This window comes from Leucoraja erinacea, chromosome 17 (genome assembly GCF_028641065.1).
Source record: "Leucoraja erinacea ecotype New England chromosome 17, Leri_hhj_1, whole genome shotgun sequence".
Taxonomy (NCBI): Eukaryota; Metazoa; Chordata; class Chondrichthyes; order Rajiformes; family Rajidae; genus Leucoraja; species Leucoraja erinaceus.
The window spans coordinates 15,324,023-15,343,717 of record NC_073393.1 but is presented as its reverse complement, the minus strand read 5'-3'; the positions used below and the strand labels follow the sequence as shown (position 1 = coordinate 15,343,717).

At 39.1% G+C, this 19,695-nt stretch overlaps 1 protein-coding gene across 1 annotated transcript in view; it reads left to right on the top strand.

Moving 5' to 3' along the window:
- Positions 1-18,841, top strand: part of katnb1 (katanin p80 (WD repeat containing) subunit B 1) — a 35,781-nt gene extending 16,940 nt beyond the window's left edge. The window contains exons 9-19 of the mRNA XM_055648648.1: positions 1,852-2,002; positions 3,352-3,539; positions 4,789-4,922; positions 5,455-5,505; positions 6,277-6,353; positions 10,054-10,173; positions 11,521-11,661; positions 13,829-13,905; positions 15,962-16,036; positions 17,121-17,237; positions 18,112-18,841. Coding sequence (XP_055504623.1) covers positions 1,852-2,002; positions 3,352-3,539; positions 4,789-4,922; positions 5,455-5,505; positions 6,277-6,353; positions 10,054-10,173; positions 11,521-11,661; positions 13,829-13,905; positions 15,962-16,036; positions 17,121-17,237; positions 18,112-18,244 — 1,264 coding nt within the window. The 3' untranslated portion in view covers positions 18,245-18,841. The remainder of the gene's footprint in view (positions 1-1,851; positions 2,003-3,351; positions 3,540-4,788; positions 4,923-5,454; positions 5,506-6,276; positions 6,354-10,053; positions 10,174-11,520; positions 11,662-13,828; positions 13,906-15,961; positions 16,037-17,120; positions 17,238-18,111) is intronic.
- Positions 18,842-19,695: the final 854 nt, after the last annotated feature.

The following is a 19,695-nucleotide window of genomic DNA, read 5'->3' as shown; positions in this document are numbered from 1 at the left end:
CCCCTCTTCTAAAGGGGTTGATTCATGCTTTAACATCTTCCATGCATCTTAGCCACTTGCCAATATTTTTTTTGAGGTGCTTGAGTGTAGACTGCATAATATTTTGCAACTTTTTTAGGGACTTCCTTTAAAGTTGAGGTTCATCAACCCTCACCTTTGTCTATGTGCATGAACTTTCGGCTATGGCTTATGTGCTCAAGAGTAGGAATTTTTGTTAATTTCCACCACTGCTCATCCTCGCCCCAGAGTCAACAACGTGGAAGCGTCTGCGTGCAATTAACGGAAAGAGAATGTAGGAAAGGTTAAGTTTAAACTAACAGGGCAGGGGGATGGGAACCAATGCAAGGAGACAGAGGGCCATAAAAGGAGGACAGAAGCAGACGGTAGATAAGAAAAACAAACCTGAAAGCTTTTACGTCTTAATGTGAGGAGCATAAGGTGGATGAATTGAATGTGCAGTTAGTAGTTAAGGAATAAGACATAGTTGGAATTACGGAGATATGGCTCCAGGGTGACCAAGGCTGGGAGCTAAACATGCAGGGATATTTGATATTCAGGAAGGATAGACAGAAAGGAAGAGGAAGTGGGGTGGCATTGCTGGTTAAAGAGGAGATTAATGCAATAGCAAGGAGAGACATTAGCTTGGATGCTATGGAATTGGTATGGGGTTAATAAAGGGGTTAATTAAGGGGGGGGGGGAAGAGTATGAAAGAAAGCTTGCAGGGAATATAAAAACAGACTCTTAACAGCTTCTTTAGATATGTAAAAAGATTAGTGAAGACAATTGTAGGTTCCTTACAATCATTGACAGGTGAATTTATAAAGAGAAACAAAGAAATGGCAGAACTGTTAAATGAGTATTTTGGTTTTGTCTTTACTCATTGAAGACTCAAACAATCTCCCAGAAATAATAGGGGACCGAGGATCTAGTGGTATGGAGGAACTGAAGGGAATCCACATTAGTCAGTTAGTTGGGTAAACTGTTGGGACTGAAGGCAGATAAATCTCCAGAGGCTGATGGTCTGCATCCCAGTGTACTCAAGGAGGTGGCCCTAGAAATTGTGGATGCATTGGTGATCATTTTTCAATGTTCTTTCGATCCTGGATCAGTTCATGTGGACTGAAGGGTAGCAAATGTAACACCACTTTATAAGAAGGGAGGGAGAGAGAAAACTGAGAATTATAGACCAGTTAGCCTTATATCGGTAGTGGGGAAGATGCTTGAGTCGATTGCTAAAGATGCTATAACAGCACATTTGGAAAGCAGTGACAGGATCGGTCAAAGTCAGCATGGATTTGGCTTGACTAATCTGTAATTTTTTGAGGATGTAACAAGTAGAATGTATAAGGGAGAGGCAGTGGATGTGGTGTATCTGGACTTTCAAAAAGCCTTTGACCAGGTCCCACACGAGATTAGTGTGCACAATTAGAGCACATGGTATTGGAGGTAGGGTATTGACATGGATAGAGAACTGGTTGGCAGACAGGAAGCATAGAGTAGGAATTAACGGGTCCATGATCATATTGAATGACGATGCTGGCTCGAAGAGCCAAATAGCCTCTTCCTGCGCCAATTTTTCTGTTTCTATGTTGGCACCTTCTTGATCCTTGTAACCCAGCATCATGTTCTCTTCTTAGAGAGAGTATGTTTTAATGTAGGTGCCTTTTTAATTTTTGATGATTAGGAATTAATTCTGAATGGAGTACTTAATTATTTGGTGAGCGGAATAATTTCTGACAGTTGCCATATACTTTTTTAAGATGTCATTAAATTGATCCAACAGTCTGATAGGTATGACATGAGTTTCTCAATGATAAAACTGTTCAGTTAATATTCTCCATTTGTTTTAGGAGTATTTTGTTCAATCCAGACGGTTGTTGTCTATACAGTGGATCTCAAGATTCATTGCATGTTTACGGCTGGGAGCCTCCACGTTGCTTTGATGTACTTCCTGTTAACTGGGGTAGAGCAGCAGACCTTTGCATCTGTTCCAATCAATTGGTATGTCCTGTATAGTTATGGATATTAAAGTACAAAATGGGCAGTTAAGACAACTAGTCAAGTAATGGAATGTCATACACCTTCATGTTACAAGGAATTAAGATCCCAAGAGGAAATTACACTGCTTTGCAAAAATATATTGACACAATTGATGAAAGGTATATGTATTAATGTTGAGGTATGCTATTTATTATCAGTAAAATACTGTGGATCCTGCAAATGTGAAATAAAAACAAAATCTTGGAGGCATCATCAATAGAGAGAAGTCTTACATTTCAAGTTGACAAACTTTGATCAAATTCTAATGGGTGAATATTGTTTTGAAAATCTAACTATTTATCTCTTCTCTAATGCCTGACCTAATTATTTCCAGCATTTTCTATTTCAAAAATGTTTGGCAGACCATGGCGTGCTTTTCTATTTTTCTTTTGGTGAAATTCTCTGATGTCCTGTCCAAGATTCTTTCCTTCGCCAACATCACCTAAAACATTTCACAATTATTTTACACCTAAATCTTGTTGCTCTGAAATTTGGATTGGCAAATGTTAAGCCAACTAGTCAAGACAACTAGTTAAGACAAATAGTCAAGTAATGGAATGTCATACACCTTCATGTTATAAGGAATTAAGATCCCAAGAGGAAATTACACTACTATGCAAAAATACATTGACACAATTGAGATTGTGTTCAGATGTGTTCAGCTGAACTTATTCATCTGAATAATTCATTTTGTATCCACTGGGCCACTTGAAATTAATAATGTGTATGTTTATAGTAAATTTAATTTTTCTGATCACTGTGCTTATAAAAAGAGGTATGGCTGGTATGGCAAAGGGTTCAAGGATGATTTGGATTTCAATTCAATAAATCAAGTGAATAGAAATTAATCAGAGAATGGTTTGGTCTCCATTTATAAAGTTTCTGGAACAAATTGGTACCAAAGATCAAAGTGCACTCTTGTATTTTTGCAATTGAATCGTCAGAACTAGAGTTAAATCTGGACTTGCTCTCTGGATCTGTCCCTTGTATTTTCAATTGGTGCAGAATTTTGTATGGGTGAGGCACGTTCTGCTTTAACCTCTGAATTATAGATTGAACTGAGAACTGACTCGATATAATGATTGATCATGTTTTTGGTAAACACAGTTTAGAGCTTATGTTGAAATAAATGTTTATCAGCAGATTTTCTTTAAATGGTGCTGGTGGTTTTAATATATGGATCCCAGAATGCAAGATTAGTGCCTAAAATTACTCTGTGCATGTGCACTTGCCTTAAACATTGAAGATAATCATTCTTTACAGTTTCCCCAAGTGCTGTTTAATTTCATTGTGCTTTGTTTTCATAATAGATTGGAGCTTCATTCAATCAGGTGACAGTCTCCACATTTGTGGTGGATTTGAATCGAGTGAAGAAGACTGGTTCAATTGTGCAGGGCACAGTTGAAGATGAAAAGCTCTTCAATTTACCAGTGATGAAAGTAGCTGCACTCAGACGCAATTATGAGCGGCCTCTAACCACATGCAACAGACCTCAAAGGTAAAGTCATCCTGCTTTTAACTTCTTCCATAGCTTTGCCACTCCTTTTATCTAATATCTTCCAGCACAGAAGCTCCTTTTGAGTTGTCTCTGCTACTGCGGATCTAGTCCCTTGATCATAACTAAATTAATTCTCAAACTGGAGGAACAGCACCTCGTATTCAGTTTGGGTAGGTTAAAACTGGAAAAACAGCACTTTGGGTAGCTTAAACTGATGGAGAAGCTCCTCGTATTCTGCTTGAGTCATTGAAAACTGGAGGAATGGCACTTCAATATTTATACCATTGGGTTGTAAGAAACCAAAACGGAATATAAATTTTCCATTTCATGGCCGCCTGAAGGGGGGGTGCGATGGGTCGGTCGCACCCCCCCTTTTTATCCCCAGAGTTTAAAAAATCCGGAAGGGAAAAAATGCACCAGAGAGCATCTAAAGTCCCAGAGCTTCCAGGCCCCTTAATCGGGCTCTGGACCCAGGGACTTCGCGCTTGTGATGTGCGCTGCACGCACATTATTTCACATACATTTTTTGTAATCCTATTATGCCACACCCCCCCCTTTTTGAAAAGCTCCGTACGGAGTCTGCATTTTTAGGTAACTGACCTACATAACCAGCCTCTCCCTGGCCCTCCCCACCTTCCCCCTTTCTGTCCCACTTGGGTGTGTACCCATTTCTTCCACGATCTCTCCCGTCTCCTTCCACCTATATCCTTCCTCTGGCTTCACAATTTGCGGATCTCCTTTCATTATCTGATATGCTTGAGTCATCTTTCTATATTTTGTCTTTGTCCACCAATCTGTCCATCAAACCCCCCTCACCTATATCCACATATCACTTGCCTAGCATTCTCCTACACCAACCTCTCCAGCTTTCTCCTCCCCTACTACAATCTGTCTGAAGAAGGGCCCTAGCCCGAAACGTCAATAATCCATGTTCTCCAGAGATGCTGCCTGCCTGCTGAATTATTCAAACCATTTTTTTTATAAACCATCATCTGCAGTTCCTTGTATTGATGTCTTAATTCTCTCCATTCTTGATGTCTGTGATGTCTGCCAAACCCTAAACTAAATTTCAACCCATTTCTTTGATGAAGCTTTCGGCAGTCTTCTGTATTTATTTAATTGGCTTGACATTAGATTTTTTTTTCTCGTTGCTCCTGGGAGCTACTTTGAAATTCACCATATGTTACAATGATCTACTGGAGCTATTCTACTTTACCCTTTCCCAATACAAATTGTCTTGTCTTGATAGCAAAGTGAAAGAAGAGCTGGAGAATGAAGGGAAAAACCAGAGTGCAGAAGAGGAGAAGGATGACAAGGAGTCGACTGCAGAAATCAGGAATCCAGAGGAATACAAGGAGATTTTTCAGCCACAAAATGCCATTGGTCTGTAAATTATTTTCTAGTATTTCTACATTTGTTGATCATTTTAAAATAAACAACAGATTTCATGGAGTTAGTTAAAACATTTTGGTGAATAACAATTTCAAGTTATGAGTATGTTTAGATTGTTTTCTTCAACATGGGACGTTTCAGCAACTTTCCAAAATTTCATGGGTTAATCAGTTTTCATTATAATGCAGGCAAAAGCAAATTATATCTGATACGTAAATATTTTTTATTAATTTCCATCTGTCTTTGGAATTGGAAAGCTGGAATTGCATGTGTTAGTCTCTTGAAAATGTATCTCTGTTGAAAATAGCAAGAACACTATATAACTGAAATGTACTGCAGTTGAAATTGATGATAAAGACCACAATTCATATTAAAACTAGCTTAAACTTATCAAGAATTCTGAATTGTGCTTGCATTACTAAAGTTAGTGCATCCTGCCGGCATCTAATCTTATCAAGTTGGAAACAAAGTATTTGGAAGAATATTGTGAAATGTTGTTGCCTAATTGGTGCTTTTCTGACAGCTCGAACTCCACCTCGGCGGACTGATCCCTTCCCTGCTCCACCAGAAGATGGTAAGCCCCTTTTAGAGTATCTTTACATGGGTATCTTCTCTATCCTTTTTTAAACATAACAATAAGTGTGCCAATGTCTTTAAATGTGTTAAACATGTTTGCACACTAGGTGGCAGTTTAGTACAAAATTTATATTAACTGCACTGTTTTGTTTCCATTCGGGTTGCCCTTGCCTTTTGTTCTTTTGTCATTGATATTTAACCATTTGAAGCTGATCCTGAATTATTTTTTTTAAAGCACCATTTTCTCCCACCCTCCTAACGAAAAGAATCAAATTCCTGTACCTCTTATTTAATTTATTTTAAACTGTACTTTTCAATTTTTTTTTTATGCCAAGAAGATACTAATTAGCCAAAAATCTACAAATTTCTTTTTTGTGATTACATGTATGCAGATTCATAGAATTCTTTCATATTTGGTCAGTCCGGTGGCTGTGGCCGCCGACACACATGCCAGTATTCTTCAGTACCGCGAAGCCACACAAAAAAGCTGGAGAAACTCAGCGGGTGCAGCAGCATCTATGGAGCGAAGCCCCCAGGCAACGTTTCGGGCCGAAACCCTTCTTCAATCTGAAAGAAGGGTTTCGGCCCGAAACGCTGCCTATTTGCTTTCGCTCCCCGGTAGATTGCTGCTGCACCCGCTGAGTTTCTCCAGCTTTTTGCGACCAAAGATTTTAGCGGAGCTCCTCTAGGATCTTTGGCTTAAATTCTTCAGTACTCGTCTTTGCATGTGTTTTGGGACGTTAATGCTGAGTGATTGAATTTTATGCAGATACTACTTCTGTGAAAGAATCTGAAAAAGTGACTCCTCCAACAGAGGTGCCCTCTCCTGCCTTAAAAAGATTACAGGTCAGTAATGCAGTTTGAAAGACATTTATCTTAAATCATTAAACCACTTCTACTAAGCTACACATGGAACAATTCCAGAACCTGGTACATGTACAAAATATCTAAATTCAGTAATAAAATCTTTTTGGATACTGGATTTTTGGATCTGCTATTGTTTGGGCTAGCACCGCAGTCTGTGACACATTTATCCACTGAATTGGTGAGGGTACATGGAATTACAATCGTCTTCTGTTCTGCCCAATATATTAGTAAAATCGGCTCACGATCGAATGATTCCCTTTCTCTTTTATAATCCTAGCACTTTCCAGTTATCTCGTTTGTCTGGTTGCTGCTGGATACCATGAAACAATAACGTGATTTCCATTGACTTGGTCAGTTGAACTGTAATTTTGCATCTTGGGGGTCAGATTCAGATTCAAATTTAGATTCAATTTAATTGTTCTTTTCAGTGTTTAGTACAGAGTCAACGAAATGCATTTAGCATCTGATCTTGAAGAGCGACATAGCAAACGATTTGAATAAAAACCCTAAATAAATAAATCAAGTGTCCTGGGGGGGGGGGGGGGGGGGGGTGATTGGCAGTCACCGAGGTACGTTGTTTTTTAGAGTGACAGCGGCCGGAAAAATCTACTGTTTTTTCGACCTGCTGGTTCGGCAATTCAGAGACCTGTAGCGCCTCCCATATGGTAGGAGGGTAAACAGTCCATGGTTTGAGAGCAGTCCTTGGCGATGCTGAGCGCTCTCCGCAGACAGCGCTTGCTTTGGACAGACTCAATGGAGGGGAGCGTGGAACCGGTGATGCGTTGGGCAATTTTCACCACCCTCTGCAGTGCCTTCCGGTCGGAGACAGAGCAGTTGCCATACCATACTGTGATGCAGTTGGTAAGGATGCTCTCGATGGTGCAGCGGTAGAAGTTCACCAGGATCTGAGGAGACAGATGGACCTTCTTCAGTCTCCTCAGGAAGAAGAGACGCTGATGAGCCTTCTTAATCAGAGTAGAGGTATTGTGGGTCCAAGTGAGGTCATCGGAGATGTTGACTCCCAGGAACCTGAAGCTAGAAACACGTTCCACCTCCGTCCCGTTAATGTGGATGGGGGTGTGCGTGCCGCCTCTGGACTTCCTGAAATCTACAATGAGCTCCTTGGTCTTCTTGGAGTTAAGGGCCAGGTTGTTGTCAGCGCACCATGCTGCTAAGTGCTGGACCTCCTCCCTGTAGGCCAGCTCATCGTTGTTGGATGAGGCCAATCACCGTTGTATCATCTGCATACTTGATGATGGGTTAGTACCATGTACAGGTGTGCAGTCATAGGTGAAGAGGGAGGGTAGGAGGGGGCTCAGCACACAGCCCTGAGGAACGCCGGTGTTCAGGGTGAGGGTTGAAGAGGTGTGCTTATCTAAACTGACAGACTGGGGTCTGTTGGTTAGAAAGCTCCAGGATACCATGAAACAATAACGTGAGGGGTCGATGACCAGGGGGAGGGGTAATTTTATGATCTTGGGGGTCTGAGGTCTATTTGTAATTCTATGTGCTTGGGTTCATCCCAAGCTGTGCCAGAGAACTTTGCATCAAAAACATTTCTGCCATAAGAAAATTAGGTGTATGCCGTAAAGATTCTTCAGCATACTTTATCTTTGAGTAAGATCATGGCTGATCCTCGAGTTCAAATCCACTTTCCTGCCAGACCTTTGTATGCTTTTTTGATCTAGAGTCCCAAACTTTATTGATCTCGGCTATAAATATACTAATCAACCGAGGGGCCACAGAGAAGTCCTAAGGGTCACTGACCTCTGGCAAAAAAACATTTTCTCTATCTGTTAAGACTTTATCCACTAATTACATAATTGAATAGATATGCTCAATTGCTCAAGACTGGTATTTTGGGATCTTGGGGGACATTGGAAGGTATAGGGTTAAGTGGGTAGTTACTTAATGGCAGATTGTCATCTTCAGGTGCCATCTGCCCTGCTCCTGACCTTTTTCTTGTGTTCTTTGTGTATTTAATTTACTGTGATGTGGGTTGTAATTTTCAGGGCAACCGTTTTGATAGCAGTGTGTAGGAAGGTACTGCAGATGCTGGTTTAATGCTGGAGTTACTCAGCGGGACAGGCCGCATCTCTGGAGAGAAGGAATGGACGACATTTCAGGTCGACCCGAAAAGTCACCCATTCCTTCTCTCCAGAGATGCTGCCAGTCCCGCTGAGTTACTGGTTTAATCCAAAGTTAGTCACACAGTGCTGGAGTAACTCAGCGGGACCAACAGCATCTCTGGAGAGAAGGAATGGGTGACTTTTCGGGTTGACCCAAAATGTCGCCCATTCCTTCTCTCCAGAGATGCGGCCTGGTCCACTGAGTTATTCCAGCATTTTGTGTTTATCCTTTTAATAGCAGCCTTTGTTCAGGATGTATTAACTGTACTTTGAATAGACTAGCTCATGTCGCTGTATGGCTACAGCTTTAAGTATGTTGTGGCAATCAAGGAGTTCATGTTGTGTATTCCAAAAGTTGAGACACTATTGTAGAAAGCTGTCAGTAACATTAGATGAGCAAGTGGTTTTAGGAATTTCTCAAAAGTGAGATTTCCCAATTTCTGACATATTCTTGCTTCATTCATTGGGAGGATCCATTATCACAAGACTTTATTGTGAAATACATTGTGGAGGTTTTTTATTGGGGGAAAAAAAAGTAATAAATCTCCTAAGAGCCAGCTCTTCACTGTGCTGTCCAATACTTTCTGAACAGAGAGGATTTTGCTATTTTAATTGCTCAATCCACGAAGTATTCATGAAAGGAAGAATGAATTATATGAATTGAGGAGTAATCTTGAGTTGTTTGGATTAGCCTTAAGGGGCTGTCCTACTGCGGCAACCTAATCTGCGAGTTTAGAAGAATGTCTTCGACCTTCAAACTCGCAGCATGGACGACACGTGGTCCTAGGAGGTCCTATGAGATCGCTGGAACTCTCCTTCATGCTCGAGGGAAGTTCCTGAATACTCGTGGCCTCAGGTAGGTCTCGGAGTATAATAAAGTTTAGCGGGCATTTAACCTACCGGTCGGTTTTCTCTGGTCCTGAAAACTCCAATGAGCCAATCAAAATGCCCAGACAGCGAAGGAGATTGTCTACGGCTGCCCTCGACTGCCTGTAACTAAATAGCGACCCCACTCCACTGCACTATGAGTTAAGCCGACCAAATTTTACTCTCGGAAATTTTTTCAACATGCTGAAAATTTTTCCGAGGCCGCGAGTAAGCGGAAACCTCCCTCGAGCATGAAGGAGAGTTCCAGTGACCTCATTGGACCTCCTAGGACCTCGTGTTGATCATGCTGCGAGTTTGAATCGAGGGCAAACTCGTCTAAACTCGCAGATTAGTCGCAGTGGGACAGCCCCTTAATTGAGAAGCCGAGCTAATCAAAATTTGGTTTGATTTTGTGGTCTGACATGCTATAATCATGGTGAGAATATCACTAGGTTAATCAACCTCTGAGCTTATTTTTGACCTTTTTATTTTTTTCTTTATATATACAGCTTGGTATTGTGAAAGGTTTTGGGATTTCTTGAATTATTTTCATTGCTTCAGTATTTTGTTGGATATGTCAACATTGTGGCTGCTATGGGTGCTGATCAACCTGTGACATTTCCTGTAATAGGTAGTGTGTGATATGGAGTGGTCTATAGTCTGTTGAACATGTTATTTTTCAGGCAGATCAGCTGAGCTTTCATCCATCAGCAGCTTCCACCCCCAACAACCGTCCTGAAGCACCGATAATTCCAATCGCCAAAAATGAGCCAATTGGGTTGAAGGCAGCGGATTTTCTCCCAGTAAGTGGAATATTTGTCCACAAACATGGCACCTGATGTGATGAAGTATTTGATTTCTCAATTTGTACTGCTGTTCCGTGTAAATCACTTTCAAATGGGCAGGTAGGTTAGCTTTGGGATGGAAACTGGATGTGTTGGATCTTATTGCAAATGATCATGGCTGGTCTGTGTAGTTGGGGCATCATTGCTTTTAATAAAATAATTGCGGATTTCTACCTGGATGTATTTCCTTATTTTTATTGTGAAATCCTTCCTGTAGTTTTACACGGTCCTGATCCCATCCACCTGTTATGGACACAGTTTTTTTCCTTGTCTTATTAGTCGCCTTAATATCTTGATATTTTAAATCCAGCCAGGACTTAATTTTCTAAATTTGAAGGAATACAAACCTTGTTTGTGTTCTTCCTCCTCATAATTTAGTTATTTTAATATAGATGGCCTCCTGGTACATTTCCTTTTTACTGAGTCAACATTTTGTATTGGTCACCCTAATCACAATCAATCCCTATATCCTTCTAGTCAGGACTTCATATAATTGTGCCAAAACCTTTTCACCAATGTGTATTCTAGTCCATGAGACCATCATTCCATTAAGTTTTTAATTGCATTCTTCATCCTTTTGTGATGTTTTACTGATCTACAAATATGGGCATTCACATCTTTGAACCTCCTGGCCTTTCATGATAAGGAAGTGATTATTTCCCTTTTCTTTAAGCAAAGACCCTTTTTTTTCCCCATGTTGAAATCCATTTGTCAAAAGTTTTGCTTATTAGCCTAATGTCTTTTAACTATGTTTGCAGTGCCACCTTTCTTTATGCCTTCAGCAAACCTGGAAATTAGTTTTTACCATATATTCATCAGGGCCAATTAATAAATACTGTGAAAGATTGCCAATAAAGTTCAATTATCCTGATTTTTGCTATTTTGTTTTATTGTTGGTTCATTGCATTCAGTCCTTGGAGCTTTAGCTGAATGTCTTTTATGTGGGACTCAACAGGTGGGCTTCCTGAAGGCAATGAATAATGACCTATATTAATCTTCTAGTCAATCTGTTTGGGGGGAATAATTCAAGCTGTTGGGCACTATATACTTGCTGTATTGAAACACCACATGCAGTAATTGAAGCTAAATGACTCGTGTGTGTAAGTAGCAATAAGTATCAGTGCATGCTATTTTGGGGAGCAAGGTGACTGACATCCAAGTTTTGAGGTTTCTCCCCAGCAGTTCTCTTTCCTATCCAATGTTATATAATGTTTATTTCCAGCAGCCTTAATAAATGAGGAATAATGGCATTTGTAATGGCTTTTGTTTGCTATATTTTGATTTACACTGTATATTTTTTTCCAGAATAATAAATTGTCAGATTTGAGTGATGAAGATGCTATGAGTCAAATCCAGAAAGGACATGATACCATGTGTGTAGTTTTAAAAAGTCGATTCAAGAATTTAGACACTGTGAGAGCTGTATGGACCACTGGCGATATAAAGGTCAGTGTAATGAGTCTTGATGGGAATTATTGCCGCCATGTGTTTGAGTAACTCTTATCTCTTTCTCATCTTGATTACACTTAACCTGTCAAGGGAAGTAGGGAGAATCCAGAGAAATACAGGCCAATGCACCACAAGTCAATGATATGGAAGCTATTGGAGAGGTTCCTTTGGGATAGGATTTACCACGATAGAAAAAGAATGGGTAAATTAGGGAGAGTCAGCATAGCATCGTATGCAATGGGTCATGTCTTACGAACTTGATTGCATTTTTTTGAGGGGGTGATGAAGATGGATTGATGAGGGTAGGGTGGTAGATGTTATTCCAGAGGGCATAGCTTTAAGGTGAGAGGGGCAGAGTTTAAAAGGGATGTGTGGCAATTTTTTTTCTACACAGGGTGGTGAGTGCATGGAAAGCTTTGCAGGGTGAAGGCGGGTAAAATAATAGTATTTAAAGACTTTTGGTTATGTGCATGGATATGCAAGGAACGGAAGGATATATGTTCAGGGATGTCACATTGAAACAGGCCCCTTGGCCCATTCAGGTCACACCGAGCATTGATCACCTGTTTGGGGGGGGGGGGGGTTGGGAAACGAGCAATTTAGAGGTCATGTAAGCCACAAAACTGCATATCTCTGTGATGTTGGAGCAGACCATAGCACCCAGAGGAAACCCACATGGTCAAAGCAAGAACATGCAAACTCCACACAGGCAGCACCCAGCGTCAGGATCAAACCTGGATCTTTGGCGCTGTGATGCATCAGCCCTACCAGCTATAAACTGTGCCGCCAAATTACGTGCAGGCTATTAAAGGTTGGTGTAGGAAAGAACTGCAGAAGTCCACTATCATTTAAAAGTCAGATTTAACTAGCAAGTTTTTTTTTTGGATTAGGTAGAAGTGGACCACAATGCCACGTTTTATTTGACGGAGAATCTAAAGGGCCTGTCCCACTGTACGAGGTAATTCAAGAATTCTCCCGAGTCTCCCATAATTCGAACTCGGAGAATTACGGTAAAGGCCGCTCGAAGGTACTCGGGGCTCTTGTGGACATTTTTCAACATGTTGAAAAAACTTCACAAGCTTGCCCCGTGTTTCCTGAGCTAAGAGAAGTCCCGAGCTCCGAAGTACCCGCTACGTACATTCTATGTACTTACCACGAGTTTGATTTTTTTTTTTTAAACTCTGGAGAGCTCTTGGGTAAACTCGTATAGTGGGACAGCCCTTTAGTTGGCCAGCCATTCATTTTTGCATAATTATTAAAGACAATGGGATTATAAATACTTCAAAAATAGTGAGAGACAATGTCTGGAATCTTTGGCTTGAATACGGCCTTTTCAATACAGTCACAGGAATAACAAATTATGATTATCAGAAAAAAATCTATTTTCACACACAAGTGCAGCATACAAGTGTTTTACAAATATTTGCCTCCAAGTCCCTGACTTGGGAAGAAATCAGTATTCCTCCTTCATTCACATGGTGTAAACAGGGGATACCCTATCCCGCAGCACTAAAGGACCTCGGCCTAAAATCTTCATAATTTGACCTTGTCTTCAGTCAAGTGAAGTCAAGTTTTATTCATTACATGCACATAAAGTGCAGTGAAATGAATTTGCCAGCAGCGGTACAATAAAAAAAGAACACACAATACACAATAAAAAATTAACACAAACATCTACCACAGCATTCATCACTATGGTTGAAGACACAAAATTTGGTCAGTCCTCCTCCATTTTCCCCCGTGGTCGGGACCACAACCCTCCGCAGTCGCCGCTTCGGGCGTCCAGATGTGCAGACAAGGTAAGTGCTGTGCTTTGCGTTAACCTGCACTTGAATAATTATACACAGCAAATGAGAATGATGAGATTGAGTTCATTATTTACAGTCTGTGGAAATAGATCTTTCTGTGAATCATCAATATTTATAATAATGGCACAAATTAAAAGTTCAGCTCCACCCTATTTAAACAATGTTGGCTGGTTTATGATTTGCAATGGATTGGCGTTGTAGATTGCCTCAGGCTTTTTTTATTTCAGCAGAAATTAGGCTGTTTCTGTCATAACCTTGTGATGAAAAGACTGATCTTGTAAGCATGAGTTTTCTGAGGACATGTGTTCTGACCTGGATTCCACAACACATTCTAACATTGATCTCTTTTATTGCAGACATCCATAGACTCGGCAGTGACCATGAATGACTTGGCAATCATTGTAGACATTTTGAATATTATTAACCTTAAACCGTATGTACCTACTTAAAAAGCTATCTGCTGCTTTGTACTTTTTCTCAATAATATCACAGAGCAAATCTTTCAAGGTATAATGTTACACCATCATGCTATATTTGTTAAAATGATTAAATGCCAAGCTTTTTTTTTAATGGTGCAAATTAATGAAATTGAGATTTTTTTTTTAAACTTTCATTAATGGAAATCTGAATTCTAGTCTCAACTTGTGAATGCTGGAACAATTAATTTTCAAAACTGAGACTGGTGTGCTGCTGGGTAAGACATTTAGGATGATGGATGTTTGGAGAAAGGGGACAGTGGTAATGGCATACAGACAAGTGGGAATTAGTTACTGATCAGTCAAGGTCAAATTGAATGGCTAAACACTCTGATCAAAATGATGTGATCCTGTCGCTATTCCAGAAATAATAGATTATCATTTAATTGTACTTTTTGATTAATATCTACCTATCTCTAACTTCTCATGAATCACCCAGTACACACAACTCTGTAGATTTCATATGTTCTGTTGGGGTGGGGTGATAATCTAACCTTCCCATGTCTCATCTTCCTGGGTTTTATCACCCTTTTTGATTTGTGATCCTCAAAAATTAAACATAGTCTCTTCTTGCTCAAATCCTGAAAATCTTCCTTGTGTAACCTGTCCCGTGCCATTAGCCCAATGTTTTTTTTACTCCAATCTTGTATGCTTACAGATGTTTAAATCTTTCTACTGTTCATTGGCTGTTGATCTTCTGCCCCATAATCTACTTGCTTCACCTATCATCCTTATTTGTACACTTCTCGTTGATTCAATTAAATCTTTTGGTTTGAGAACCGTACATTATTTTCACATTCCCTGCAGATTTAATTCATGTTTTATCTCTAGTTATTTGTTTGTTTCAAATTTCACACTTTCCGCTCTTTTCTACCGGGAGACATGACCGTCAGTATTTACAGTCTTCAAACATTCTTTGTAGTTAGAATCATTTAAAATGTATTTTATCATTATTTCATTCATGTTAAGTTAATAGACATTAGTAATTTTAACAATGTTTATAACAATAACAATATTAAAAGACAAAACATATCAGAAAACATGACAGAATTTAAGCTACATTTTATATTCAATAAAGGAAATTCAATTCAATTCAATTAAAACACGACTGAATTTAAGCTTTTCATTTTTCTTTCCTCTCTGACACCAGTTGTTCTGTAGACTAAAAGGATTCATTCTGGCTTGATGCCACTTTGTTGTTCTTTCGGGCACTTGGCTCTTTTTCGCAAAGTAAATGTCAGAACATTCATATCACTTCACTTTGAATGAGAAGCACAGAAAGCCACTGAAGAACAAGGGCTGGGAAATGCATGGGGACATCAAACCTGCCCCTTTATTTTCTAATTTGATTGGAAAGCATGCAAACCTTTTTGCTGTACCTCAGTACACATAACAGTAACAAACCTGGACCCGTCGGCACTTTTGTGACTTGGAAATAGATCTCCGGCCCTTCACCATAGTTGGGTCTGAATCCAGGAACCCCCTTCCCATGAAGGTAATAGATGTTGAACTTGTTAGCAGCACTCAAATCCTGAAAATGAATTAAAAATACATGCTGCCAACACATCTCAGAACTTACGTAAAGTTGCTGGAGCTATGATCTTGTGTTGTACAAAGTTCTGCAATTCTTGGGGCAGATCTAATTAAGAAACCTAAATCTTTCATATCAAAGAGCAAAAACTTGAACCTGATATGAAAAGAAACACGATTTACCTACTCGCTGAAATCAAAAATCCAATATTTGTCACCCCTCAAGATGTAGTATTGACTCTGGTGGTTGGCTATGCTATGAGCCTATGTTTTTCTGTACCTGGTCCTATATTTCTTTCAAAGATCCTTTCCACTACCTTTCTAATAAATGTACTGAGGGAAGCAGACCAGTTGTGTTCACTAGTCTTACGATAAAACTACGAAAAGTCATGTTTAGGAGGAGTATTTTGAAAGATGAAATTGTTCTCTTTAAGAGAATGATCCATCTTCCCCCGGTAACTACTGACTACATTTTTATTTCAGCGCCTTATGGAAACTGGACCTTTGCCCTTCGATCATTCCTCCGATTGACAAGTTGTTGCAGAGCAAGTATGAAAGGTCAGCAGTTATCCTTTCTTTAGAGGTGGAGCATTGTTATGCAGGTGTAGTATTCCATGTGTGCTTAGTTTGGTGTTAATGGACATCTGCAGTTTGCTCTGATTTTTAAAGTACAAAATATTACTACAGATTTGGTGAGTTGTTGCAGCAATTTTTCAGAGCACTGACTCTCACTTGTTACATTCATGTAATTGTAAATGTGCTACCAGTGTTTCATGTAGCCACTTGTATACCAGCGATCTTGGAAGTTTTTATTGCCTTCTCTCCATTCGGACTTTGATCTGGTTTATTTATTGCTGTTCTAAGCAAAATGGAAAATATCTTCAAATCATGGTGATAGTAGAAACTCCATCTTTGCTTAATGTTTTTAATTTATTAAATAGTTATAAATATGTAGAGCAGATTGGATGTTTAAACCCAGTCAGCAGATCACTTGCTGTAGAACAACTGAGCAGAAATCATTGTCAATTAGAAAGAATATATAATTTGTCTCCTACCTGGGAGTGATAAATGGGAAACAACAACATTTTTAGCCAGTGAAGCTAATAAATTATTAAAATATTCAAACCTGTATTAAAACTTTTACTCTGGTTCTGAGTTGTCATTCCTGGTTCTCAGCTTTAGTAAATTAATTCCAAAACAAGTGGCAAAGCATCATGCGAACTGTATAAATTGTATCCCATGGACTTTCCACAGCTCCAGCATAGTGATTGAAATTGAGAATTGCCCCCCTTCAATTATTTTTTAAGACAAGTTTGGATAATCCCATTCCTCTGTCTGTGTATACTGGCAAATCATGCTTGCTTTTCTAAGGGACTGAATGAATGTCACTGTGGTGCATTAGAGTTGCTCATCGAAGATTGGGTGTGTGGCATGTTAGTAGAAGCAGAGTGGATTTCACTTGATTCTGGTCTGAGCGCTCTGCAGTAGTGGGGTGCTGATACAATGTGTGTTTAAGTTTAACATTAAATATACTATTTTATTTTTTTCTATTTTGGATAAAGCAGCCAAGTATTCCCCAAGGGAAAAAAAAAGAATTGTCTTTCCATTGCTTCATGTATATATGTGATCACTTCTGTTCCAGTTATGTCCAGACTGGCTGTACTTCTCTGAAGCTAATCCTCCAGCGATTTGGACTCTTAATAGCGGACAATCTGGTTACACTACCTTCAATTGGGGTAGATATAACACGAGAAGAAAGGTCAGTGACTGCTATACAAAGTTTGGATGATGCATGATCTCTTCAACAAGGAAATACAGTATTATTAGAGTAGTTGCATTCTCACCATTTTATATGACAAATTATAGATTTGCATTTTGAGGGAAAACTTTCAGCAAAAGATGGGCAGGTCCTTTGCGTTAACCTACTGGTCCAGGCCAGATACTAAACTGTTGTTTTACATTGGCAAGTTCCCTCTGCTCCCTGCTGTTTTGACAGCTATCAATTCTCTGCATTTCCCCCAATCCAGTAATACACTCACAAGTAATATTTTATCTTTTAAACATAATTTGAATTTAAAAAATGCTGAAGATGGATCTGGCAGCATCTATGGAGTGGGAAGGGGGACATTTCTGCACATATAATGACTGGCCTGCTGTTTGCAGTATTTTATATTTAATATTACAATTATGCAAATATCAAATGAGAACATTTATTGAATTAAAAAGCTGGTAGAACACGTTACTCTTAAGGGAGGAAATCAAGCAAAGTCCTATAGAGAATATCAAATAATTTTGCATTTGATCTCCCTGGGACGTTGACTTTGATTTCTCCTGCTCTAAGGTAGCGTTTCACCCTCTTTAATTAAAAAAAAAAACCTTAGCATGTAAATGTTTTCAATCGATATTTGTAATATGTAGAATGTTGTAGTTCAGGAATAGACCTATTGGTCTATTTCTGCATGAACTACCTAATCTAATTTCATAAACTTGTAATTACTTCCTAATTCGGGTATTCAAATCCTGTGGTTTCAGGCAAAAAGAAAAGGTGAATATTACTGAAATTGTAGCGTGAATGTGGTTTTTTTTTTAAAACGTTAAGATGCCTCTGACTCTTCCTCTCCTTTGTTTCTCAGGCACCAGAAATGTAAACTTTGTTATAAGCAGTTAAAGAACTTGCTCCCAATCCTTCAGAGTAAAGCAGGAATGCCTGGTCGGCAAGGTAGTGCTTTTCGTGAACTACAGCTTCTGATGGCAGCATTTGAATGAGAATGGACTCGTTATTGAATAGTCCCCTCCAGAGTCTTCCTTGAGGTTCTCCTCTGGTGTATTGGATATCATTTTGCATAGACTGCTGGCAAATGATTCAAAGACCAAATTGTTTCAAGTAAAATTGTTTTTAAAGTTTACAAAAAATTAGGTGGTTATGCAAAACTGGGCCTCAAATGTTCTTTTGTTAAATCCCACTGCAAATAACAATTCACCTTTTGGTATTTACAATGACTGAAGACCTGGGGAAATATGATTCTTAAAACTTTTGCCTTGTGTTGATTTTGCATCTATGCCCATTGGCCAACAATGCCAGGGGGAGAGATGTTCTTGAACATGTTGACTTGTTTTAAATTCTTTTATCTTCTATTTATACATTGAGATTAAAATTAATTCCAATCTCCAAACCTAGAAAATTAACTTTTCATTGCATCAAACACACTGAAGCCATTTCATGGCACTAGAGGTGGCCTTATCCATCCTGGTGATGGTTAGTGTCCCTAGACCACAAGGGTAGTTATGGACTGTAGTTTGTGACATAAGCTACTAGTGTGTAGCAGTAAACAGCCTGTTGGGCTTATTTGGAAATGTTAACTATTTTTTGCAATGCCTTGCAAATTTACAAATGAGCAAGAATCGGAATTCGGCGAGCCTGTTTTTATTTACAGACTAGCAACTTAACCCTAGATTCAAGATCTTTCTAAAGTGCAGAATTGCTAAGAACATCTATGTGCCTACTCTTGAATTTGGGATTTTTTTTAAACAGCAAAACATCCTATTACATTGTTTAACCCTAAATTCAAGCATTCCATTTTCATTGTGGTTCATTGGAAAGTTGAATTGCTATGCCTAAGAAATCAAGCGTTGCATCAAATTGAATTCGGTCAAAAAATTAATGGGCCTCTGAATTTGTAAAGCATCAAATGGGGTTTATGCATTTCTTAACTTTCATTTTACACATCCTGTCTTTACCTGGTGAAAATCATTGGATGCATACACAATTATTTTTTTGCCTCTTAACATCAAATCAACTCGGTTCAAAGACTGGAATGTAAACTGCTGTAGCAAATTTTGTAAACTGACAGTCATAATCCTTGGAGTAAAGTAACGCAGATGCCTTGGCCAATGGTTAAATCCCATGTTTTTTGGAACTACAGCTTTTGATGATCAGCTGGGATGAGTGGACTCGTTATGAATGACTTCCTGATTGCTAAAATTTCATTTGCAACAAAATTGGTTTTAAAGTTTACAAAAAAATTTGCAAATGTGGACACTGCAAAACTTTAAGATGCAATGTTGCTTTTTGTAATTGCAAATCCATTCTTGACCTTTTGGTATGTACCCATTGGCCAACAATTCTTGCAGGGGGAGAGATGTTGCTTGAACATGTTGACTTGAACATTTTGTTTTTATTCTTTTATCTTCTATTTATACATTGAGATTAAAATTAA